Raw genomic sequence first — 22236 nt, 5'->3', positions numbered from 1 at the left:
ATGGATATGAGAGAAACACATCAATTGGTTGCCTCTGCATGTGCCTTGACGAGGGCCTGGACCGAGAGGAGCCTGCAACCACACTACATGCCCTTGACCAGAATCGAACCCGGGACCCTTCAGTCCACAGGCTGAAGCTCTATCCAGTGAGCCAAACCAGCTAGGGCTGTATTTCTATTAAGAATTATTTAAGACATAGTCTTTAAAAAGCTGCAAGTGCAAACTTGTTCATCTTAGATTTCACAGTATAAATTTCTCGTAAAGTTTGGGGATAGCAAGAATTGTCACTTGGAATGAGCATGGTGCTTCCACTTGTGTTCAGTTGCAGCAGTTATTCTTTGCTTAAGCATTCTGGTACAAGTTATCTTAACCTCTAACATAAGCAGTTTTCATTTTTCCAACACAAGCAGGTTCTTTTAGGCACATTCTTTGTAACATACCATAACCGGTTTTGAAAGTAGTTAGAAAAGTAGTGATTCATTGTTGCCTGAAAGGGTTGGTGTGGACCAGATGCTGGTGGATTATGATGATTTTGCTGAGAGGCATTATAGCAGAGTTGTTGCAGATTTGGAGACACACTGCTTGGATTTCTGAACCTGCCACTTACTGGTTTGTGATCTTTGGCATTTTAGTTTACCTTACCTGTGTGGGTTTGTTTTCTTTTAAAAGAGGGGAAATAATAATATCTACTTCATAAGACTGTTGGAGGATTTAATGGGTTAATATATCTAAAATGTTAGAAACGATCATTATAATTATAATGTATATTGATACAATCTGAATTCTCAACCATGAATTACCTTATGATAATGCAGCTTCTTAAACACTGGTATTTTCATTTGATTGTATTTCTTTAATAATAAAGCTTCTGATATAACCTCTTTCTAACAAATTCTCAACCTATATAGAAAATGAGGAAGCTGAAATACGTAATCTTAAGATTGCTCTTGTTGAAATTTAATTTATTTTTAAATTTTTAAGAAAAATGCTTGTATTTTATCATGGCATTTGGGGGAGAAAGGTGAGTTGATGGTTTTGTTCGTTTTTTTCACATCTTTTTAAAATAGGTGCCTGCCACTAAATTTTCGGAAAGATGAATTAAAAGGAATTTATAAAGATCGAATTAAAATTGGAGCAAGCCTTGCTGATGTTGATCCAATGCAATTAGATTCTTCAGTGAGTACTGTCCTGAAATGTATGCTTGAACTGTAATAATAGTGTTCTTTAACTTTAGTTTTAAAGGTGTGTTTTTTTATCAGTTTAATTTTTACAGACTTTTTTCTTTCTTTTTTTTTTTTATGTTTAGACCACAACTAAGTTATGTTTTAGTGTTAACTCAGTTGATTGTGTTTAGGTTATGTATCGTTTAGGGATAGAGTGACATTTTAATTTTGACTCCAAATCAAAGAATGTCTGTATTTCCCTTCCATCACCAGGTACGATTTGATAGTGTTGGTGGTCTGTCTAATCATATTGCAGCTCTAAAAGAGATGGTGGTATTTCCATTACTTTATCCAGAAGTCTTTGAAAAATTCAAAATTCAACCTCCAAGGTAATTTAATTATACATTTTATTTTAGCCCAAAATCTGCATTATGCTACTGTTGTCCAGATAATGCTTCTCTGTTGAAATATTTTAGGTCTACAATAATTTGTATGTTTTTCCTGCAAGGTCCTGGGTGCTTTGACTATTTTTACTTAATGTTTAGCTTAAAAAATGTTTTCAAAATTAATTCTCCATGGAGAAAAAAGATTGTCCATGGTTTTTCAAACATTTAGTGAAATTCCTTCCATACATACTTTTTTCTCATTTTTAAAATTTAGTTTAAATTTGTATCATAGTAATACATGTACATAGTTTTAAAAAATTAAATTGTACTATAAGTCTTTAAAGAAAGGTAGTAACCCACTTCTCTACTCTCCATTTCACTTCCCATGTCTGTGGAAAATTAATTTAAGTAAACTTTAAATTAGTAAGCTTTTTTTTCTTTAGCATTGTAAAAGTTGTATACTGTAAAACAATCAGTTAAAACATTGGTGAATTCAGTTTTGGTCTTTAAAATTATTTTTTAGGAATATTACTCAATCATAAAAATTTTAATCAGATATTAATATTAAGTTATAGCATTTCTTACAGGAAATATTGGAACTATCTAGTTAAAGTAATTTAGTAAATTTAAAAAGGAAGAACAAAGTCCCTGAATTTTTTCCCTCTTTATTTCTCCTTTACAACATGTATTTACTCCCATAGAAATCAAATATATGATTGTGTAAACTTGTTTTCACATACATTCTCTTTGTATTTTAATAACTAAGTAATATTCCATTATGTGGTTGTGTCACATTTTATCTGCTTTTGCTGTTGCTGACTGTGTAGTTTTTTCCTAACTTCTCATTATCATAGTGTCAATATTATGTACATCTCATTGCTTCCTCTTTGTGTGAACCCTTAATTCCTTCTTTAAGATAAAGTCTCACAAATTAGTTTGTTGGCTCAATAGATACGTTTTTATTTTTTTGAATATATTTTTATTGATTTCAGAGAGGAAGGGAGAAGGGAGAGAGAGAGATGGAAACATCAATGATGAGAGAGAATCATTGATGGGCTGACTCCTTCACGCCCCACACAGGGATCAAGCCCAAAACCCGGCATGTGCCCTGATCAGGAATCAAACTGTGACCTCCTGGTTCATAGGTCAATGCTCAACCACTGAGCCTCACTGGCGGGGCTCAATAGATATGTTTTTAAAGTCTGTACCTACCTTGGTTTTTGTACGTTGAAATCACTGTTGTTTTTTCCATTTGTTTGTTTAGTTGTTTTCTTACCAGGTGCTTTATTCTTTACATCTCTATTTGATTGCCTCTTATTGTCTTTTCTTTTATAGTTTATTAATTTTTAATAGATTTCATCTGTCACTTGTGACTTTTCCCCTGCCATTCTTATTTTGTCATTGCTGTTTTTTTGGGATTTTCCTATTTATTTATTTTTTTAAAATATATTTTATTGATTTTTTACAGAGAGGAAGGGAGAGGGATAGAGAGTTAGAAACATCGATGAGAGAGAAACATCGATCAGCTGCCTCCTACACACCCCCCACTGGGGATGTGCCCGCAACCAAAGTACATGCCCTTGACTGAAATCGAACCTGGGACCCCTCAGTACGCAGGCCAACGCTCTATCCACTGAGCAAAACCGGCTAGGGCGGGATTTTCCTTTTTAAGTGTTTCTTTTCAAGGGTAGTTATTTGATGATCTGAAACTGATTATTTCATATTAGTTTGGTAGACTTTAATTTATGACATGTATTTCTATACCCTTTTAACATTTCTATTAAGAATTATGAGCCTGACTGGTGTGGCTCAGTGGTTGAGCATCAACCTATGAACCAGAAGGTCAGAGTTCAATTCCTTGTCAGGGCACCTGTCCAGTTGCCAGTTCAATCTCTAGTATGAGGCAGCCGATTGATGATTCTCTCTCCCTCTCCCTTCCTCTCTCAAATCAATTAAAAAAAAAATTTTTTTTAAGAATTATGAATAAAGCTCATTTTCTCAGAATAAGAGCAACAAATAACTTTGGAACTTTGTGGAAAACAAAGCAAAGCAATAGGTTACCCTATGGCAGCGATGTCACAAAAATTATTTTAAATTATTTACACTTCTTAGTCTCTATCACCCAACCACCATTATTTAAGTTCTCTTTTACCTTCCTTTCCTATTTAGTTCCAACATGTTTTTTAACAAAACTTTTAGTGTTATGTTACTGTGACTGAAGCCAAAGATTGTAAACTATGAAGTCTTTATTTTAAGTGTAACTTTTATGCCAGGAAAGGTAATATGATGAGCATAATGAATGAATAAAAGAAAATAGGTTTTACACTTCATCTTAGCCAAAAGACCTAGAAGCAATGAAAAGAAGATATGTTTTAAAGGGTTTTATATAGTTTCATTATTAATTTTGTAGTACCAATATTAATTCCAAGGTTTTAAATTGTGCTCTGTGAATTGAAATATTTCAGTTGTCTCATTTAGTTTTTTTTAAAAAAAATATGTTTCTATTGATTTTAGATAGGAAGGGAGAGGGAGAGAGACAGAAACAATGATGAGAGAGGATCATTGCTCGGCTGCCTCCTGCACACACCCTACTGGGGATTGGGCCCGCAACTGTGCTTGTGCCCTTGACTGGAATTGAACCTGGGACCCTTCAGTCCGCAGGCCCATGCTCCATCCACTGAGCCAAACCGGCTAGGGCTCATTTACTTTTTTATTCACTAATTTAGTGCACTCATGAATTTGGTTTGTAATTTTGTCTAAATAGTCTTGTTTTTTGATGTGTTAATAATAAAATAATACTTATTCTTTTACAGAGGTTGTTTGTTTTATGGTCCACCTGGAACTGGAAAAACACTGGTTGCTAGAGCACTTGCCAATGAGTGCAGTCAAGGGGATAAGAGAGTAGCATTTTTCATGAGAAAAGGTGCTGATTGTCTAAGTAAATGGGTAGGAGAATCTGAAAGACAGCTACGATTGCTATTTGATCAGGTATGATATTAAAACTTACCTACATAGATTTTTAATCAATGTAGATGTAAGTATGTAAGGATTAGATAAATCTTGCATTTAATTACTTTTCATAGAGCAAAAATTCAGAAGACTTACTCAAAATATGTAATCTTCCTAGATTATTTTTCTTTGTGTGTCAAGATAACACTGACCTATAAGGAATAGTTTTATAGTAAGAAGAGAAAGGAATGATTGTATCTAAGTTCTGTGGAGTCTTAGAACCTAGAAAGAGAGTGGTAATTTCATACTTAGGGAGACAACAGTAGTGAACTATGTCTCAATAGAAGATTAGTTCATCCCCAGACTGGCTTTAATTTTATATGCCAGATTGTATTGACAGTACATTGTGAGATAATATATTCTGATTTACTAAGGCATATTGTTGCAGATGCTTTGAAATCTCTTTATGGAACTCATTGAGAATTTTAATTTTAATTTTACTGAGGTATGTCTTTTTTAAACTTTGGCATCATGCTAATTATTTTCCCATCCAGATATGGAGGGAAGGTTGTATCACTTTCTACTCTTTATCTTATTGTGACAATTGGTCTTTTATAGATTTTTTTATATGTCCCAATAACTGTAGCTATACAAAATCTAAGTTATATAACCAGTAAAGTATGTATTGAATATTTTCAGTTGAAATGCAAATAAAAATAAACTATATGTTATAATTTAGTCTGAACCCTTAAAACATAGTTCTTGAACTTACATTTAGATTTATAACTTACAAATTTTATAAGCAAATTTTAATGAAATGAATTAAAATGGTTTATATTGTCTAATATTTGAAGTTTCTCATGATAACATGCAACCACTGGACCTACTTTCTAGGCTTACCAGATGCGCCCATCCATTATTTTCTTTGATGAAATTGATGGTCTGGCTCCAGTTCGATCAAGCAGGCAAGATCAAATTCACAGGTAAAAACTTGCTTGATGACTCCTGCCTTTTTCCCTTTATTCTGAGCTGTATTGGTATTATAGGAGCAATACAGTGATTGAACGGTGAAAGAAACTTTACAAAGCAGTAGTTTCCCTTTTTCTTTTCTTTTTTCTCATTTTCTTTTTGGAGTAAAATCCCAATATACTATAGAGTGGAAAAAGAAAAGGTGAACCTGTCCTGGATGGCAGGGTATTCTCAAGCACAGTATTAAAATTTTGGTTACACTTTTTGACTCTCTGAGTGGCACCATGGTTGTCAGCAAAAACAAGTGCCTTATAGGAGGAGGCAAAAAGGGAGCCAAGAAGAAAGTGATTGACCTATTTTCTAAGAGAAACTGATGTGCTGTAAAACTGCCAGCTATGTTCAACATAAATAATAATGGAAAACACGTCATGAGAACTCAAGGAACCAAAATCCCATCTGATGGTCTCAGGGATCATGTTTTTAAAGTGAACCTAGCTGATTTGCAGAGTGATGAGATTGCATTTAGAAAACTCAAGCAAGCTCTGGCTGGTTTGGCTCAGTGGATAGAGTGTTGGCCCTTGGACTTAAGGGTCCTGGGTTCGATTCCAATCAAGAGCACTTACCTTGCTTGGTTCCCCTAGTCAGGGTGCATGCAGGAGGCAACCAATCCATGTGTCTCTCACATCAATGTTTCTATCTCTTCCTCTCCCACTCTCTCTAAAAATCAATGGAAAAATATCCTCCAGAGAGGATTAACAAAAGAAAGAAAACTCAAGCTAATTAGAACATTCAGGGCAAAAACTGCCTAATTTCCATGGCATGGATCTTACCCATGACAAAATGTGCACCATGGTCAAAAAGTGGCAGACTGTAATTGAAGCTCATGTTGATGTCAAGATTAGCAAGGGTTATTTGCTTCATCTATTCTATGCTGGTTTTACTAAAAACTGCAACCTTCAAATTTGGAAGACCTTATGCTCGGAATCAACAGGTCTGCGGGATCCGGGAGAAGATAATGGAAATCATGACCTGAGAGATGCAGACAAAATACTCAAAAGGAAGTGGTCAATACATTGATCCCAGATAGCATTAGAAAAGACATAGAAAAGGCTTGCCAATCTATGTATCCGCTCCACAATGTTTTTGTTAGAAAAGTCAAATGCTGAAGAAGCCCAAGTTCAAATTGGGAAAACAGGAGTTTTGACGGTAGTAGTACTGGAAAAGCTTTTGGGGATGAGTCAGGTGTGAAAGTTAAATGAGCTAATGGATATGAGCTGCCAGTGCAAGAATCTGTTTAAAATTCAGACTTTTCATGGTGTTAAGTAAAAAAATACTATTTGTATTGTTGTTTTTTTAAATCTTGGTTACAAACTTAAATGCACACTGGCCACTGAAGTAAGGTGTAAGGCAAATGAGATGAGTGAAACAAACCAATGTTAAGTGTGGGGTTGTGGTGTGGAATGTGGCTGAGTGTTCAGTCATAAGATTATAACCAGTTGTTTTTATTGCCAACCTCCTGAAATGCAGAAGCTAACCCAGACTTGAAAAATAAATTTTCTCTTTCTTAAATTTTATATTCAAATTTGTAAATATTTTTAAATGTTGCCAACCAATTCAGATTCTTTTAAGACATTGCCTGAGCCAAATAAAATATGTCCTAGCATGACTACTAGTTTAATATTCTAATACTAGCACACTTCCTCATTTTCAGGATGGGAAAATTGAATATCCCTTATGGTAAACTGTTTACTCAAAGGAGTACCTTTCCTTAGTGCCATTGCCTCAAGTCCCAGTTCGTTTTCAATTTTTCAGAAATTCTTTTAAAATGAGCTCGTAGCCCTAGCTGGTTTGGTTCAGTGGATAGAGCATCAGCTGCAGACATAAGGGTCCTGGGTTTAATTCCAGTCAAGGGCACATGCCTGGGTTGCAGGCTTGATCCCCAGTGGGGGGACATGCAGGAGGCAGCCAATCAATGATTCTTATCATTGATGTTTCTGTCTCTCTCTTGCTCTCCCTTCCTCTCTGAAATCAATAAAAATATATTTTAAAAAATAAAATGAGCTCATAAATTATCTGTAATTGCTTAATTAGTTTGGGATACCCTAAAGCAAATGTTTGCATGCCTTCATATATGCCAGTATTGTTTTTTATTGTAAATGATATAAAAGTGGAACAAGAAATAATGTGATAGGTAAGTTTTGACTCTTTTAATACTTGACAATATTTATTATATTATGGTTGCCTTCTTTGACTTGATGCTATACAATTTCATTTGTTGCTCTGAGTAGTAAATGAAAATGTCAAGTATGGTAAAAGTAGTTGTCTGTATATGTCCTACCAGTAATCATACAAACTTTTTATATATGACACATTTCACTATCACACATACTAATTGTGTTACTAGGAAGAAACATTTAACAATATTAACATCACTTTGAAATCAAGTAATTAAGAACTTACATTTTTGAAACAGTTGTAAAGTGATTGGAATAATTTTAACAAGCACATGCCATCTCAAATATATATATGAGAAATGTGATGTACAAGTAATTATATCGACGCATTAGAAAATAGGATTTTAGCCTAAGAAAATGAGGATATAAATATAAAGTAAGTTCAATTAAAATCTTTACTGTAAATTAAAAATATTGTTGTGACCACTTGGGCTGTTTCCAGATCTTAGCTATCCTATATAATAAAGAGCTAATATGCTAATTAGACTGGACAGCGGAACAACCTTCCAGAATGACCTTCCAGAACGACCAGTGGGCGGGGGGCAGGCCCGCAAGGCAGCTGGGGCTGCGAGGGCCTATGTTTGCATGAATTTCATGCATTGTGCCTCTAGTTATAAACACTGCTATGAACATAGAGGTGCATATATTCTTTCTGATTGGTATTTCAGGCTTAGGATATATTCCTAGAAGTAGATTCACTGGGTCAAATGGCAGTTCCATTTTTAATTTTCTGAGGAAATCCCGCACTGTTTATGGTGGTTTTAATTTACATCTCTCTAATGACTAGTGACTTTGAGGATTATTTCATGTTTCTTGGCCATTTGTATGTCCTCTTTGGAGAAGTGTCTATTTAGGTCTTCTGACCATTTTTTTAAAATTTATTTACTTTTTTTATTGCTTAAAGTATTACAAAGGGTATTAAATATGTGGTCCCCCCCCCCACCTTTGACAATCCCTTGGCCTCCCCTACCCCCCAGTGTCTTACGTCCATTGGTTATGCTTATATGCATGCATACAAGTCCTTCGGTTGATCTCTTACCCCCCTCCCTCCTGCCCCCCAACCCTTCCCGGCCTTCCCGCTGCAGTTTGACAATCTGTTTGAGGCAGCTCTGCCTCTGTATCTATTATTGTTCATAAGTTTATAATGGTCTTTATTATCCATGAATGAGTGAGATCATGTGGTATTTTTCCTTCATTGACTGGCTTATTTCACTTAGCATAATGCTCTCCCGTTCCATCCATGCCGTTGCAAATGGTAAGAGTTCCTTCTTTTTTACAGCAGCATAGTATTCCATCATGTAGATGTACCACAGTTTTCTAATCCATTCATCTACTGATGGGCACTTAGGCTGTTTCCAGATCTTAGCTATGGTGAATTGTGCTGCTATGAACATATGGGTGCATATATCCTTTCTGATTGGTGTTTCTGGTTTCTTGGGATATATTCCTAGAAGTGGGATCACAGGGTCAAATGGGAGTTCCATTTTTAGTTTTTTGAGGAAACTCCATACTGTCTTCCATAGTGGCTGCACCAGTCTGCATTCCCACCAGCAGTGCACGAGTGTTCCTTTTTCTCCACATCCTCTCCAGCACTTGTCGTTTGTTGATGATAGCCAGCCTGACAGGTGTGAGATGGTACCTCATTGTTGTTTTGATTTGCATCTCTCAGATGATTAGTGACTTTGAGCATGTTTTCTCTGCCCATTTTTTTATTGGAGTATTTGTCTTCCTTTTGGTGAGTTGTATGAGTACTTTATATGTTTTGGAAGGTAACCCCTTATCAGATGTATCATTGGCAGACATGTTCTCCCATACAGTGGGTTCCCTTTTCATCTTGTCTTTTAGTTGTATTTTTGAAGTGGTTGTGCAAGGCAGCAATTTCAGGTGTTTACCTATGCCGCCATCTTGGTTTCTCCCTCTCCCTTTTCATTTTGATACTGGTTTCTTTTGCTGTGCAGAAGCTTTTAATTTGATGTAGTCCCATTTGTTTACTTTTTCCTTTGTTTCTCTTGCCCTAGGTGTTGTATCAGTGAAAATTCTGCTATGTGAGATGTCTGATATATATTTTTAAAATTTTGGGTTTTTTTAGAAAAGCAAACAAGAATTTATTGACCATAGCAAACATATCATGAGGACCCTTAGAAGTTAAGGGAAATGTGCCTATGGGGGAAGATAAGGGGAAAGGAGAAAGCCCAATTTTTTTAAATTATATTTTTCTTGATTTCAGAGAGGAAGGGAGAGTTAGAAACATCAATGATGAGAGAGAATCACTGATCAGCTGCCTCCTGCATGCCCCCTACTGGGGATTGAGCCTGCAACCCCGGGCATGTACCCTGACCAGGAATTGAACCGTGACCTAGTTCATAGCTCAATGCTTAACCACTGAACCACACCAGCCAGGCTGATGTCTGATATTTTGCTGCCTACATTTTCTTCTAGGATTTTTATAGTTTCACAACTTATATTTAAATCTTTTACCCAGCTTATTCTTGTGTATGGTGTAAGTGGGTGGTCTAGTTTCATTTTTTGCATGTACCTGTCCAATTATCCCAGCACCATTTATTGAAGAGACTATTTTTTACTCCATTGTATGTTCTTGCCTCCTTTGTCAAATATTAATTGAGCATAATGGCTTGGGTCAATTTCTGGGTCCTCTGTTCTGTTTCATTGATCTATATGCTTGTTCTTGTGCAAGTACCAGGCTGTTTTGATTATAGTGGCTTTGTAGTATAGCTTGCTATCGGGTATTGTGATCCCTCCAACTTTGTCCTTCTTTCTCAAGATTGCTGTAGCTCTCCAGGGTCTTTTTTGGTTCCATATAAATTTTTGGAATATTTGTCCTAGATCTGTGAAATATGCCGTTGGTATTTTAATAGGGACTGCACTGAATCTATAGAATGCTTTGGGTAGGATGGACATGTTAATTATGTTAATTCTACCATCCCATAAACACAGTATATTCTTCCACCTGTTTATAGCTTCTATCTCTTTTTTCAGTGTTCTGTAGTTTTCCAAGCATAAGTCTTTTACCTCCTTGGTTAAGTTTTAAAAATATATATCATTATAATTTCATGATGAATTTTTTAAAGAAAAAAATAATTTCTAGTTCTGGACACTAAAAAGGTCTACAAGCAACCACAATTCAGTAGCAGTTGTACCCCTAGCACCCAGATTATGGGCTTTAAATACTAGCACTCTTAGGAGAAATGATAGATTGCAGAACGGAAGCAGGAAATAAGCAAGACAAGCCTGCAACATCTCGTCATGCCTGGAAGCAATTGAAGACTATTAGGTTCATATCAGAATGAAATAGTCAATTTTGAAGAAGTTTTCATTGGACAAAGATGGGACGATTTGAACATCAAAAATAATAATTACTGCAATAGATTGAAATGCATTGAGTACATTAAAAAGTAAGTTTATAATGATCTTTTTTAAGAAATCTAATTGGGTATTCTGAGGTTGCTAAGACAGTGACTCATTACTCTGAAAATTGGATAAAGAGAATGAATTAAGCATTTCTTTTTCCTGTTCTATAACTATGATTCAGGCCATGAATCAGGATAATTTCATAGTAGATGAATTAATGTTGTTCTTTATAGGAAAATCGCAGTTAATAAAAGCAAAGGAAATTATTGAGTTAGAAAAACCAGCATTTTGCAACCCTTTATGTAAAAGTGAATCTCTACCTGTAGTTTTCAACTGGGAGTGACTTTGCCCCCCAGAGGACAAATGTCTGCAGACAATTTTGATTTTCACACCAGTGGTGTGGGGAGGGGAGCGCTTGGCATCTAGTGGGTGAAGACCAAGGATGCTATTGCATCCTAGAATGCACAGGACAGCTCTCCACCACAAAGAATTCTTTGACCCAAAATGTCAGTTGTGCCAAGGTTGAGAAATACTGATCTAAACAGTAAGTAATACCAGTGGCTGCTAAACAGTAAGGTATAAAGGTTCATAGTGAAATTTATGATGAGTAGAGTAAGCTGACACCTCACTTAAAAACCCAACCCATTGGGGAGTCACCGCCTCTGGACGTCTGCTCGCTCTCTGCGCTCCTCCCCGGGGCGGCCTGCAGCTCCAGGCGGCAGTAGCATGCGCATGTGAGATGCGGTGGAGCACGCTGGCGCCCGGCAGCCGCCTGCCACACCGCCTCCATAAACACTTGTGTAGGACTCGTTCGTCTCGCTGAGGCCCCGGGCGCCGCCATGGAGGCCCCACCGGACCCCGTGCTCCTTGGCCGCACTGTGGGCCCCGGAGGTAGCAGGGCTCCGCCAGGAGCAGGAAAAGGTAGTCACCTGCTGCCAAGAGAGGATCCAGCACTGGCAGCAGGTGGGTGGAGGACAACTACAGTGCCCTGCAGGAGCGGCTCAGCACCCTGCCTGACAAGCTGTCCTACAGCATCGTGGTACCATTTGGCCCGTTTGCCTTCATGCCAGGAAAACTCATCCATACTAATGAAGTCACTGTTTTACTGGGGGACAATTGGGTTGCCAAGTGTTCCGCAAAGCAGGCCGTGGGCTTAGTCAAGCACCGGAAAGGACATGTAAGAAAAACAATAGATGATTTTTAAAAAGTGATGACAAATTTTGAATCCAGAGTTGAATTTACAGAAGATTTGCAGAAAATGAGTGATGCTGCAGGTGATATTGTTGACATAAGAGAAGAGATTAAAAGTGACCTCGAGTTTAAAGCAAAACACCGAATTGCTCATAAACCTCACTCCAAACCCAAAACTTCAGATAGTTTTAAAGCGGATTTTGCAAATGTTGAATCCAAGGATCTGCTCGCGGACCAGGAGCTGTGGGCTCGGCTGGAAGAACTGGAGCGACAGGAGGAGCTGCTGGGCGAACTTGAGAGGCAGCCTCCCACTGTGACTGCAAACGGAGAAGACACAGCGTTTTCCGAAGAGGAGAAGGAAGACGCCAGCACACGTGTGAACGGGACGTATGCAGCTCGGCCCGCGGACGACACTGTTGCGGAGCTGCTCCGCGGGCCGAGCTGCGCTGTGAACGGCTCTCGTTGTCCCCTCAGTGATGAGGCTGAGGGTGGTGACGACGACGATGCTCTTGGGTCAGGGGCCAGCTCTACCAGCCATATATATACTTTTCTCACACCGTCGAACCCAAGCGGGTTCGAATCAATACTGGGAAAAACACCACCTTAAAATTCAGTGAGAAGGAAGAAGCCAAACGGAAGCAAGAGAACAGCTGTGGTGGCCACCCGGCCCCGGAGCTGCCCACGATCAGGACCCCTGCGGACATCTACAGGGTCTTCGTGGACCTGGTGAACCGGGCGTATGTCCCTCAGAAGTCCATCCTGAAGTCATGCAGCCGCGAGAACAGCGTGTGCAGCGACACCAGCAAGGGCAGTGCCGCCGACTGCGAGGAGCCCGGGGGCAGCGACGCCGGCGAGAGCATTTTGGAGGAGCAGGAGCAGCTTCCAGAGATGCTCTTGCCCACGCCCAGGACGCTGGGACGCTTGAGTCTTTCTGGAACTGTAATAGAGAAAGAATTGTCGCCCTGCCTCGCCCCGCACCCGGCCGCGGTCCACCCTGTGCTGCCCACGATCCCTGAGCGGAGAGAAGTCCCGTCAGAAGGGTCGGAGGTCACCAAGCGGGTGTCCACGTTCAAAGCTGCCAGGCTAGCAGAGGACCTAGGCTGCCAGGCAGTGGGCGCTTGCGCCCTGCAACCTCGTGCTGCATCATCGAGAGTACGTATTGCTGAGGCTCCTCGGAGAGTGGAAGGAGGTGTCCTGAGTTAATTTGGAAGCAGATTCTCCTGTTCATCGGTGGAGATGAGGGTCCGAGTGAGCCCAGGACTTCCCAGTCCGCTTGCTCGTTGTCCTCTGGCACCGGTGACACCGCTGCTGCCTCTGATGCCGCGGCTCTCGGATCACTTCTCAGAGAGGATGTTCCTGGGCGTGGTTGGTGTTTCGAACTAAACGCAGGCAGTTCCGTGCCAGCTGTGATGTGCACACCGCATGGACCATGTAGCAGAAACGTAAGATTCAGACCCAGCAGCCTTTCCTGCTTCAGCCTTTGAAAGGCCCTTTAAGAAACCTTCTGGTGGGTTCTGCAGCGAGGTGCCCTTTAACCCCGGGACTGCCGCTGTCCTCTCAGCAGAAGCTCCCCGTGGCCTGTGGGCAGGTTTCTTGGTCGGAAGAATGGGATGTTGTAAAACTTTTTTTTTAAGTAAAAATTTTATGAAACTTGAAGAAGAAAAACCAACCCACTGATCTTAAGTGAGAAACTAGTATTATGTACCTCCTGAGGTATACAGTAGGAAACACATGGTATATTCCTTATGAAATGTGCTATTCCAAGTACTTTAACCTGCGTCTATTAAGCTTCTAGATCTAACTCACGTTTATAGGATACATAAATGTTGACCCCATCAGGAAGCTATCAACTCTGTTCACAATGTGGGAAGAATATTCTTTAAGACAAATGACCCAATTTCTTCAACAAATAAATGGGATGGAGGAAGGAAAAAAAGGGGGGAGGGAATGTGATCAGAACTGGTATGGATTTGAGGGTTGTATGACCAAGTGCAGAGTATGGATCTTATTGAACAAATGAGTAAATCGGGGGTGATTTGGTACTAGTATTAGGTCATATTAAGGAATTACTGTCATTTACATTGATGTCATAGTATCATGGGAGTGTTTAAACTCATCTTAGAAATGCATACGTGAAATATTTATATTAAATTATCTGAGGTTTTGGTTTTTAAAGCTATCAGGTAAAGCCATATAAAAGGAATATTGTTAGTTAAAACTAGGTGATGAAGATGTGGAAATTATTTTACTGATCTCCACAATAAAATAAAGTAATTAAAATTCTATGCTTTATATGTATTCTATTTTATTTTGGGATTCTTTGATAATCTGTATGCAATGGAACATTTTATAATTTTAGATACTGTTTATGTGGTACTTACTAGTATTTTTTTATGTTTGCGAATTCAAGTACCTTTGAAAAATGTTTTATGAAATGACTTTCAGAATCCATTCATGGCATTCTAAAAACCATCTATGTCTTCTATTTATTTTAATCTGTACATATTATTTAGTATGCTGTTTTACAGACATTTTTTAAAATCTATTGAAAGTAGTGCCATACTCTTAAGAAAATTCGTTCATGTTTAATGTATTAACCTCTTACCAAAAGAAGTGATATATTCCACATCCAATCGATTAATCTCTTCTCTCTTATTTTTAAATTTAGTTCGATTGTTTCCACCCTGCTAGCTCTTATGGATGGATTGGACAGCAGAGGAGAAATTGTGGTCATTGGTGCTACCAACAGATTGGATTCTATTGATCCTGCTTTACGAAGGCCTGGTCGCTTTGACAGAGAATTTCTTTTCAGCTTACCTGATAAAGATGTAAGAATTTAAGTAACATCACTCAAATTTTGACAAAATATGTCACCCTTATCATGAACAAGTTTTGGTACAGTGAAAATTTGAAGGTTGAGTTTTGTATGTTCTGAAGCAAAGTTCTGTGATTAACACCCAAATATGTATGTATATATTTTTAGGGAGTATTGCTCTAAAGAAAATAAGTCAGATAATTTATTATTTCTTTTTTAAAATAATGCCTCCTTAAAAATACTCTTAAAATTCTTTCAATTTGAACACAGTCTTTGAATTTAATCATACTATTTTGTTTTGCTTCAGAACATATGGCAAATGGACAGTCAGTCTTTAGCCAATGTATTAGCCTTGGCTTTTTCATGAGTATCACCATGTTATTTTAAAACCACTTAATCTTTTGAAAATCAAGCAGAAAATATGGTAGAGCTATCAGCACTCTTAAAAATAGTTTTATTGATTTTATTGATTTCAGAGAGGAAGGGAGAGGGGGAGAGACACATCAATGATGAGAGAGAATCATGGATCGGCCCCTCCTGCACACCCCACACTGGGGATCGAGCCTGCAATCCAGGGATGTGCCCTGACCGGGAATCGAACCATGACTTCCTGGTTCCTAGGTCAACGCTCAACCACTGAGCCAGGTTGGCCAGGCTAACAGTTCTTAATATGTACCAGAATGAACAATAGTTATTTACTTTCTTTCATTCACTTTTATATGAATGAAACTTGAGTGCTATAAATGTAAATGTGTTTAATATAAAGTTCTTAAACTTGTACGAATACTTATTTTTTTTTACTATTTTATATTTCTATTTAGGTACTAGAGGCCCGGTGCACAAAGTTTGTGCATGGGGTGGGGGTTCCTCAGCCCGGCCTACACCCTCTCCAATCCGGGACTCCTCGGGGGATGTCCAACTGCAATCAGACATCCCTCTTGCAATCCAGGACCATTGGCTCCTAACTGCTCACCTGCCTGCCTGCCTAATTTGCCCCTAACCCCTCTGCCTGCCTGCCTGATCGCCCCAACCCTTCTGCCTGCCTGCCTGCCTGATCGCCCCTAACTGCTCTCCCCTGCCGGCCTGATCACCCCTAACTGCCTCTGCCTTGGCCCCCACCACCATGGCTTTATCCCGAAGGACGTCTGATCTATCCGGTCTAATTAGCATATTACCCTTGTATTAGTATAGATTGATATCTTTAACATTTTTAAAAAATTTTTTAAAAATATATTTTATTGATTTTTTACAGAGAGGAAGGAAGAGGGATAGAGAGTTAGAAACATCAGTGAGAGAAAAACATTGATCAGCTGCCTCCTGCACACTCCCTACTGGGAATGTGCCTGCAACCAAGGTACATGCCCTTGACAGGAATCGAACCTGGGACCCTTGAGTCCGTAGGCTGACGCTCTATCCACTGAGCTAAACTGGTTAGGGCGATATCTTTAACATTTTAGATAATTAAAAGTATTTTAAATTGAAATTGTTCTAATCTGAATAGCACTTACTTTATAATAGATGTAAAAAAAATGTTTTTATTTGTAGGCTCGAAAAGAAATTCTGAAGATCCACACCAGGGATTGGAATCCTAAACCACTGGACATATTTCTAGAAGAACTAGCAGAAAACTGTGTTGGTAAACATTGCTTTTAAGCATTAAAAGGAATACATGCATTTCAAAGATATATAATCTTGAAATGTTATAGTTAAAGAAATGCAAGGTTATATTTGTTTCTTATCTCTACTGTTCCCTTCCTACAAAGTTCGGATATGAAATAGAGATATTTGACAAATTAGCTGTTGGGGATTTTGAGAGCAAAGTAGGTAATAATAGGTATCTTTTGCTGTTTACAGTTTTCTAGTCATCCTGTTGAGCATTCTACATATATTTCAGGTAATTCTCACATCAGTCCTATAAAATAGGTAACATTATTCCCATTTTACAAATGTAGAAATGGCTGACAGAGCATACATGATTCTCCAAAGAGCTCACATCTAGAAAATGACAAACTGGAATTTGAAACTTGTCTGTGATTTTAAAACTGTTGCTCTTGACCTCTATGCTATATTAGTATTTGCCTATTTCACTAACAAAAGTTGATTTGTTGATGGTTATCACCACCATATTAGCCTTCTTACTCCTACATATTTTGCTACTATGTTGTTAGGGTGATTTTTAATTTTAACCATAGTCATGCTAATAGGATGGTAGTTTACTATTCCTTTTTTTCCTCTTTTTTTGCCTTGGGTAGGATACTGTGGTGCAGATATTAAGTCAATATGCTCTGAGGCTGCTTTATGTGCTCTGCGTCGACGCTACCCACAGATCTATAACACCAGTGAGAAACTACAGTTGGATCTCTCTTCAATTACTATCTCAGCTAAAGATTTTGAGGTAGCTATGCAAAAGATGATACCAGCCTCCCAAAGAGCTGTGACATCACCTGGGCAGGCACTGTCCACCATTGTGAAACCACTCCTGCAAAGCACTGTTCACCAGATCTTAGAAGCCCTTCAGAGAGTATTTCCACATGCGGAAATCAGAACAAATAAAGCACTAGACTCCGGTATGAAATTTGATCAATTATTTAAAGTTAATTTTCATAATCATAAAGCTAAATGTTTTATACATCTCAGAAATGTTTCTTTATACACATCTTGAAAGGAACTTGGTCGTGCTTTGCTTGGATATTTTAAGTTTGAAATGCATTTTTATATTTACAGCAGGTCCTCAAATAACATTGATTCATTTAACATCGTTTCATTATAACAATGATGAGATGCTATAGGAACTTAACTCTTGTTTATATCAATTAGCTTATGGTAAAATTGTTTTTTATACATGGTTTTGCTTAAAGTCACAGAACCTATTGACTGTTAAATGAGGACTTAACTGTACTTGTTATTCATATCTACACAATATTTTTGATTCTCTAAAAAATGTCATTGATTTACACTGATTTGCTAACTGAAGCACTGCATAAAAATTTCCTTTGCAATCCAGAAAAGTTACTAATGTACAATTTTTTGTTTGTTTATAGATATTTCTTGTCCTCTGCTAGAAAGTGACTTGGTATACAGTGATGATGATGTTCCATCAGTATGTGAAAATGGGCTTCCTCAAAATTCTTTTAATAAAGCAAAGGAAAATTTTAATTTTCTTCATTTGAATAGGTACATTTCCCTTCCAAATGAATTGTGTGTGTGTGTGTGTGTGTGTGTGTGTGTGTGTGTAAATTCCCTAAAACTAAATGAGATAGTTGTTGAAAGATAAAAAAAATGCCAACTAATCTTTCTTTTTTTAATTAAAATATAAAAAAAATTGTTCTTGCTATTGTCACTATAGTAGAAATACCACTGCATATGTATTCTTTTTTAAAATACATATATGTGTGTGTGTGTGTGTGTGTGTGTATTTATATTCGATTTCAGAGAGGAAGGGAGAGGGGGAGATAGATAGAATCATTGATGATAGAATCATTGATGAGCTGCCGCCTGCATCTCCCCCGCTTCCCCCTACCCCACTGGGGACTGAGCCCGCAACCTGGACATGTGCCCTCCTGGGTCATAGGTAGACGTTCAGCCATGGATACATACTGGCCAGGCTGAGTATGTATTCTTAAAAATTTGTGGAAGTTATTTCCAAAAACCATGTGAATCATGCCGATATGATTGCCCAATGAAACAAACATTTTTGACTATTTTAAGTACATAGTTGGTAGTTTGGGAGAAAAATTTAAACTTTATATTTTTCTAAAACATAGCTTATTACTCATTTCTTTCAGAAATGCTTGTTATCAACCTATGTCTTTTCGACCAAGAATATTGATAGTGGGAGAACCAGGGTTTGGGCAAGGTTCTCATTTGGCACCAGCTGTCATCCATGCTTTGGAAAAATTTGCAGTGTATACATTAGACATTCCTGTTCTTTTTGGAATCAGTACTACATCTCCTGAAGAAACATGTGCCCAGGTAATTCATTGTTGCCTAGATAAGCTATAAGACAAAGGAAACTTCCAGAGACAAAATGTAGAATTGCCTCATTTTTATTTTTATTTTTTATTTTTTTGTGGTAATTTTCTTTGTTTACTGATTTGTAACTTTAGGTTTAAAAAAAAAATAAAAATAAAGCATAAATTTCTTGGTCATTAAAGAGTATGGGTTTAAATCCCATTTTCACCACTTAATATCTTAGTGACCTTAAGAGAGTTATTAGATCTCTGCCTCATATTCCTCATTTACAAAATGGAGATAATAGTATTTACCTTGTATGGCTGTTGTGAGAATTGTACTTGAAAGAGTGACTGCTATGTTGTAAGTACTAAGATATTTTGCTGCTTCTGTTTTTGCTATTTATATAAAAAAAATTAATGAAAAGTTGTTTTATACTTATATTTTTATATTTAACCTTGGTTACAGTAGAAAAGTCTTCTATATATCTTGAGTTGTTTTCTAATTGCTTGAAACAGTTATGTTTTCTAACAATGAGACAAAACATTTATAAAAAGTATTGAGGGAAGCATTTTAGTTATTTAGTGAGGGTTTTTTGTTTTATTTTATTTTTTCCTATCACCCTTTACTCCTCTATGCCCCCTTCCACCTCCACCCACCCCGCTATTTAAAAATTTTGATGGATTTATATGATAATTCTGGGAAGTTAAACATTGTTCCAAACTTAGCATTAAAAGCTAGCATTACTGATGTGCTGATTCTCTAACTGAATGTAAATCTTTTTCTCTCTACTAGATGATTCGTGAAGCTAAGAGAACAGCACCGAGTATAGTGTATATTCCTCATATCCACTTGTGGTGGGAAATAGTTGGACCAACACTCAAAGCCACATTTACCACATTATTACAGAATATTCCTTCATTTGCTCCAGTTTTACTACTTGCAACTTCTGATAAACCCCATTCTGCTTTACCAGAAGAGGTAATTTGTGTGGGAAAATTTATTATACTTAAACGAAAGTTATTTTTATTTATTTATTTATTTATTTTTAATTAAATCTTTATTGTTCAGATTATTACAGTTGTTCCTCTTTTTTCCCCCCATAGCTCCCCTCCACCCGGTTCCCCTCCCACCCTCTGCCCTCACTCCCCCACCATTGTCCTCATTCATAGGTGCACGATTTTTGTCCAGTCTCTTCCCGCATCCCTCACACCCCTTTCCCCCCCAAGAATAGTCAGTCCACTCCCTTTCTATGCCCCTGATTCTATTATAATCACTAGTTTATTCTGATCATCTGATTATTTATTCACTTGATTTTTAGATTCACTTGTTGATGGATGTGTATTTGTTGTTCATAATTTGTATCTTCTTCTTCTTCCTCTTCTTAAAAGATACCTTTCAGCATTTCATATAATATTGGTTTAGTGGTGATGAACCCTTTTAGCTTTTCCTTATCTGTGAAGTTCTTTACCTGACCTTCAATTCTGAATGATAGCTTTGCTGGATAAAGTAATCTTGGTTGTAGGTTCTTGGTATTCATCACTTTGAATATTTCTTGCCACTCCCTTCTGGCTTGCAAAGTTTCTGTTGAGAAATCAGCTGACAGTCATATGGGTACTCCCTTGTAGGTAATTGACTGTCTTTCTCTTGCTGCTTTTAAGATTCTCTCTTTGTCTTTTGCTCTTGGCATTTCAATTATGATGTGTCTTGGTGTGGTCCTCTTTGGATTCCTTTTGTTTGGGGTTCTCTGCGCTTCCTGGACTTGTAAGTCTATTTCTTTCACCAGGTAGGGTAAGTTTTCTGTCATTATTTCTTCAAATAGGTTTTCAATATCTTGCTCTCTCTCATCTTCTGGTACCCCTATAATTCTGATGTTGGTACGCTTGAAGCTGTCCCAGAGGCCCCTTACACTATCTTCGTATTTTTGGATTCTTTTTTCATTTTGCTTTTCCGGTTGGGTGTTTTTTGCTTCTTCGTATTTCAAATCTTTGACTTGATTCTTGCGCTCCTCTGGTCTGCTGTTGGGAGTCTGTATAATATTCTTTATTTCAGTCAGTGTATGCTTAATTTCTAGTTTGTCCTTTATCACAACATTGAGGGTCTCACTAGATTTCTTGAGGGTCTCATTAAGTTTATCGGTGGTTTCTAGAAAATTCTTGAAAAACCTTAAAAGTGTGATTTGGAACTCTATATCCAGTCGTTTGCTTCCCTTAATTTCTGTCATTTGTGTTTGTCTATGCATTTTTTATTCTTCGCTGTGTCGATAGAGTGGCTTTCTTTGCTAAGTGTCCTATAGGGCCCAGTGGCTCAGCCTCCCCAATTACCTGAGGTAGACACTCTTGGTGCACCCCCTTGTGGTCTTTGTGCACAGTCTTGTTGTAGTTAAGCCTTGATTGTTGTAGGTAACACTGGAAGGAATTGACCTCCAGGCCAATTGGCTGTGAGAATCAGCTGTGTCTACGGTGGGAGAACTTCTGTGCTGAAGACACCCTTCTGGGGCAAGACTTGCTTCAGTGGGGCTGTGGTGCTCACTGAGTCTGCCCCCTGAGTGTGTCCCTTATGGATCCGAGGAGTTGTAATTGGATGGTCCCACTCTGACCACTGGGTACACTGGCTCTTGGATCTAAGGAGGTGCTAATCTAGCCTCTGCCTGAGGCTACCCAGCAGAGGCCAGCTGTAAAGCAATGCAAGTTGCCCTGGGGCCTTGGGCCAGCTGCAGTTTGTTAAGTAATTTTCAGATTACAAAGGGCCGGGCCTTTCATATGCAAAAGCCTCCGTGCAGGGCTTGGGCGGGGCGAGGTCCCAGGGGATCACCAGGGCGGCTGAGCGAGCCAGCAGTATGGCTGCTCTCAGTCATGCCCTCAGAGGCCCCGGCAATCGCTGCGAGCGCCTCCGAGAGAAAGCTACCCTCGAGTTCCTACTGATGCCAGACAGTCCCGTTTCTCCCGTATGAGTCTGGGTCCCCAGACACTTGCCCGGAACTGGAGCTCAGAGCTTGAGATTCCCTCCTGATTGAAAAAGACAATTGTGTCCTCAGCCGCCAGCCCTCTCCGCATGCACCTCCACACCTTTGTATTTTACTTCCGCACTGTACCTCCTCTGAGTCTCGGTATGCTTTTCTCTTTCCTTCTAGTTGTAGAATTTCCACTCAGCCAGCCTTCCTGTGGTTCTGGATGATGTCTGTTCCGTCTCTTAGTTGTATTTTTGAA

The 22236-nt window shown here is 38.4% G+C and overlaps 2 protein-coding genes and 2 pseudogenes across 6 annotated transcripts in view; all 4 read left to right on the top strand.

The window, feature by feature from the left end:
- Positions 1 to 22236, top strand: part of ATAD2 (ATPase family AAA domain containing 2) — a 51286-nt gene that overhangs the window by 15349 nt on the left and 13701 nt on the right. For 4 of the 5 annotated variants that reach the window (XR_004972531.1, XM_036338615.1, XM_036338616.1 and 1 more), the window contains exons 9-19: positions 1068 to 1176; positions 1437 to 1552; positions 4363 to 4537; positions 5393 to 5481; positions 14930 to 15089; positions 16622 to 16708; positions 16931 to 16970; positions 17329 to 17643; positions 18118 to 18250; positions 18862 to 19048; positions 19823 to 20008. Coding sequence is in view for 4 of the 5 variants with exons in the window: in XM_036338615.1 (XP_036194508.1) it covers positions 1068 to 1176; positions 1437 to 1552; positions 4363 to 4537; positions 5393 to 5481; positions 14930 to 15089; positions 16622 to 16708; positions 16931 to 16970; positions 17329 to 17643; positions 18118 to 18250; positions 18862 to 19048; positions 19823 to 20008 (1597 nt within the window). In the remaining variant the exon portion in view is untranslated. Of the gene's footprint in view, positions 1 to 1067; positions 1177 to 1436; positions 1553 to 4362; positions 4538 to 5392; positions 5482 to 14929; positions 15090 to 16621; positions 16713 to 16930; positions 16971 to 17328; positions 17644 to 18117; positions 18251 to 18861; positions 19049 to 19822; positions 20009 to 22236 lie in introns of all 5 variants that reach the window. The other variant, XM_036338614.1, reaches the window with a different exon arrangement.
- LOC118670967 lies at positions 5517 to 6255 on the top strand (annotated as a pseudogene).
- LOC118670750 lies at positions 6248 to 6765 on the top strand (annotated as a pseudogene).
- LOC118670749 (unconventional prefoldin RPB5 interactor 1-like) lies at positions 11674 to 14929 on the top strand. The gene is given in 4 exon segments (XM_036338114.1): positions 11674 to 11682; positions 11875 to 12036; positions 12038 to 12793; positions 12796 to 14929. Coding segments are annotated over 4 exon segments (1596 nt in total). The 3' UTR covers positions 13465 to 14929.

Source organism: Myotis myotis, unplaced genomic scaffold (genome assembly GCF_014108235.1).
Source record: "Myotis myotis isolate mMyoMyo1 unplaced genomic scaffold, mMyoMyo1.p scaffold_m19_p_16, whole genome shotgun sequence".
Taxonomy (NCBI): domain Eukaryota; kingdom Metazoa; phylum Chordata; class Mammalia; order Chiroptera; family Vespertilionidae; genus Myotis; species Myotis myotis.
This window is presented reverse-complemented; position numbering and strand designations above follow the sequence as displayed.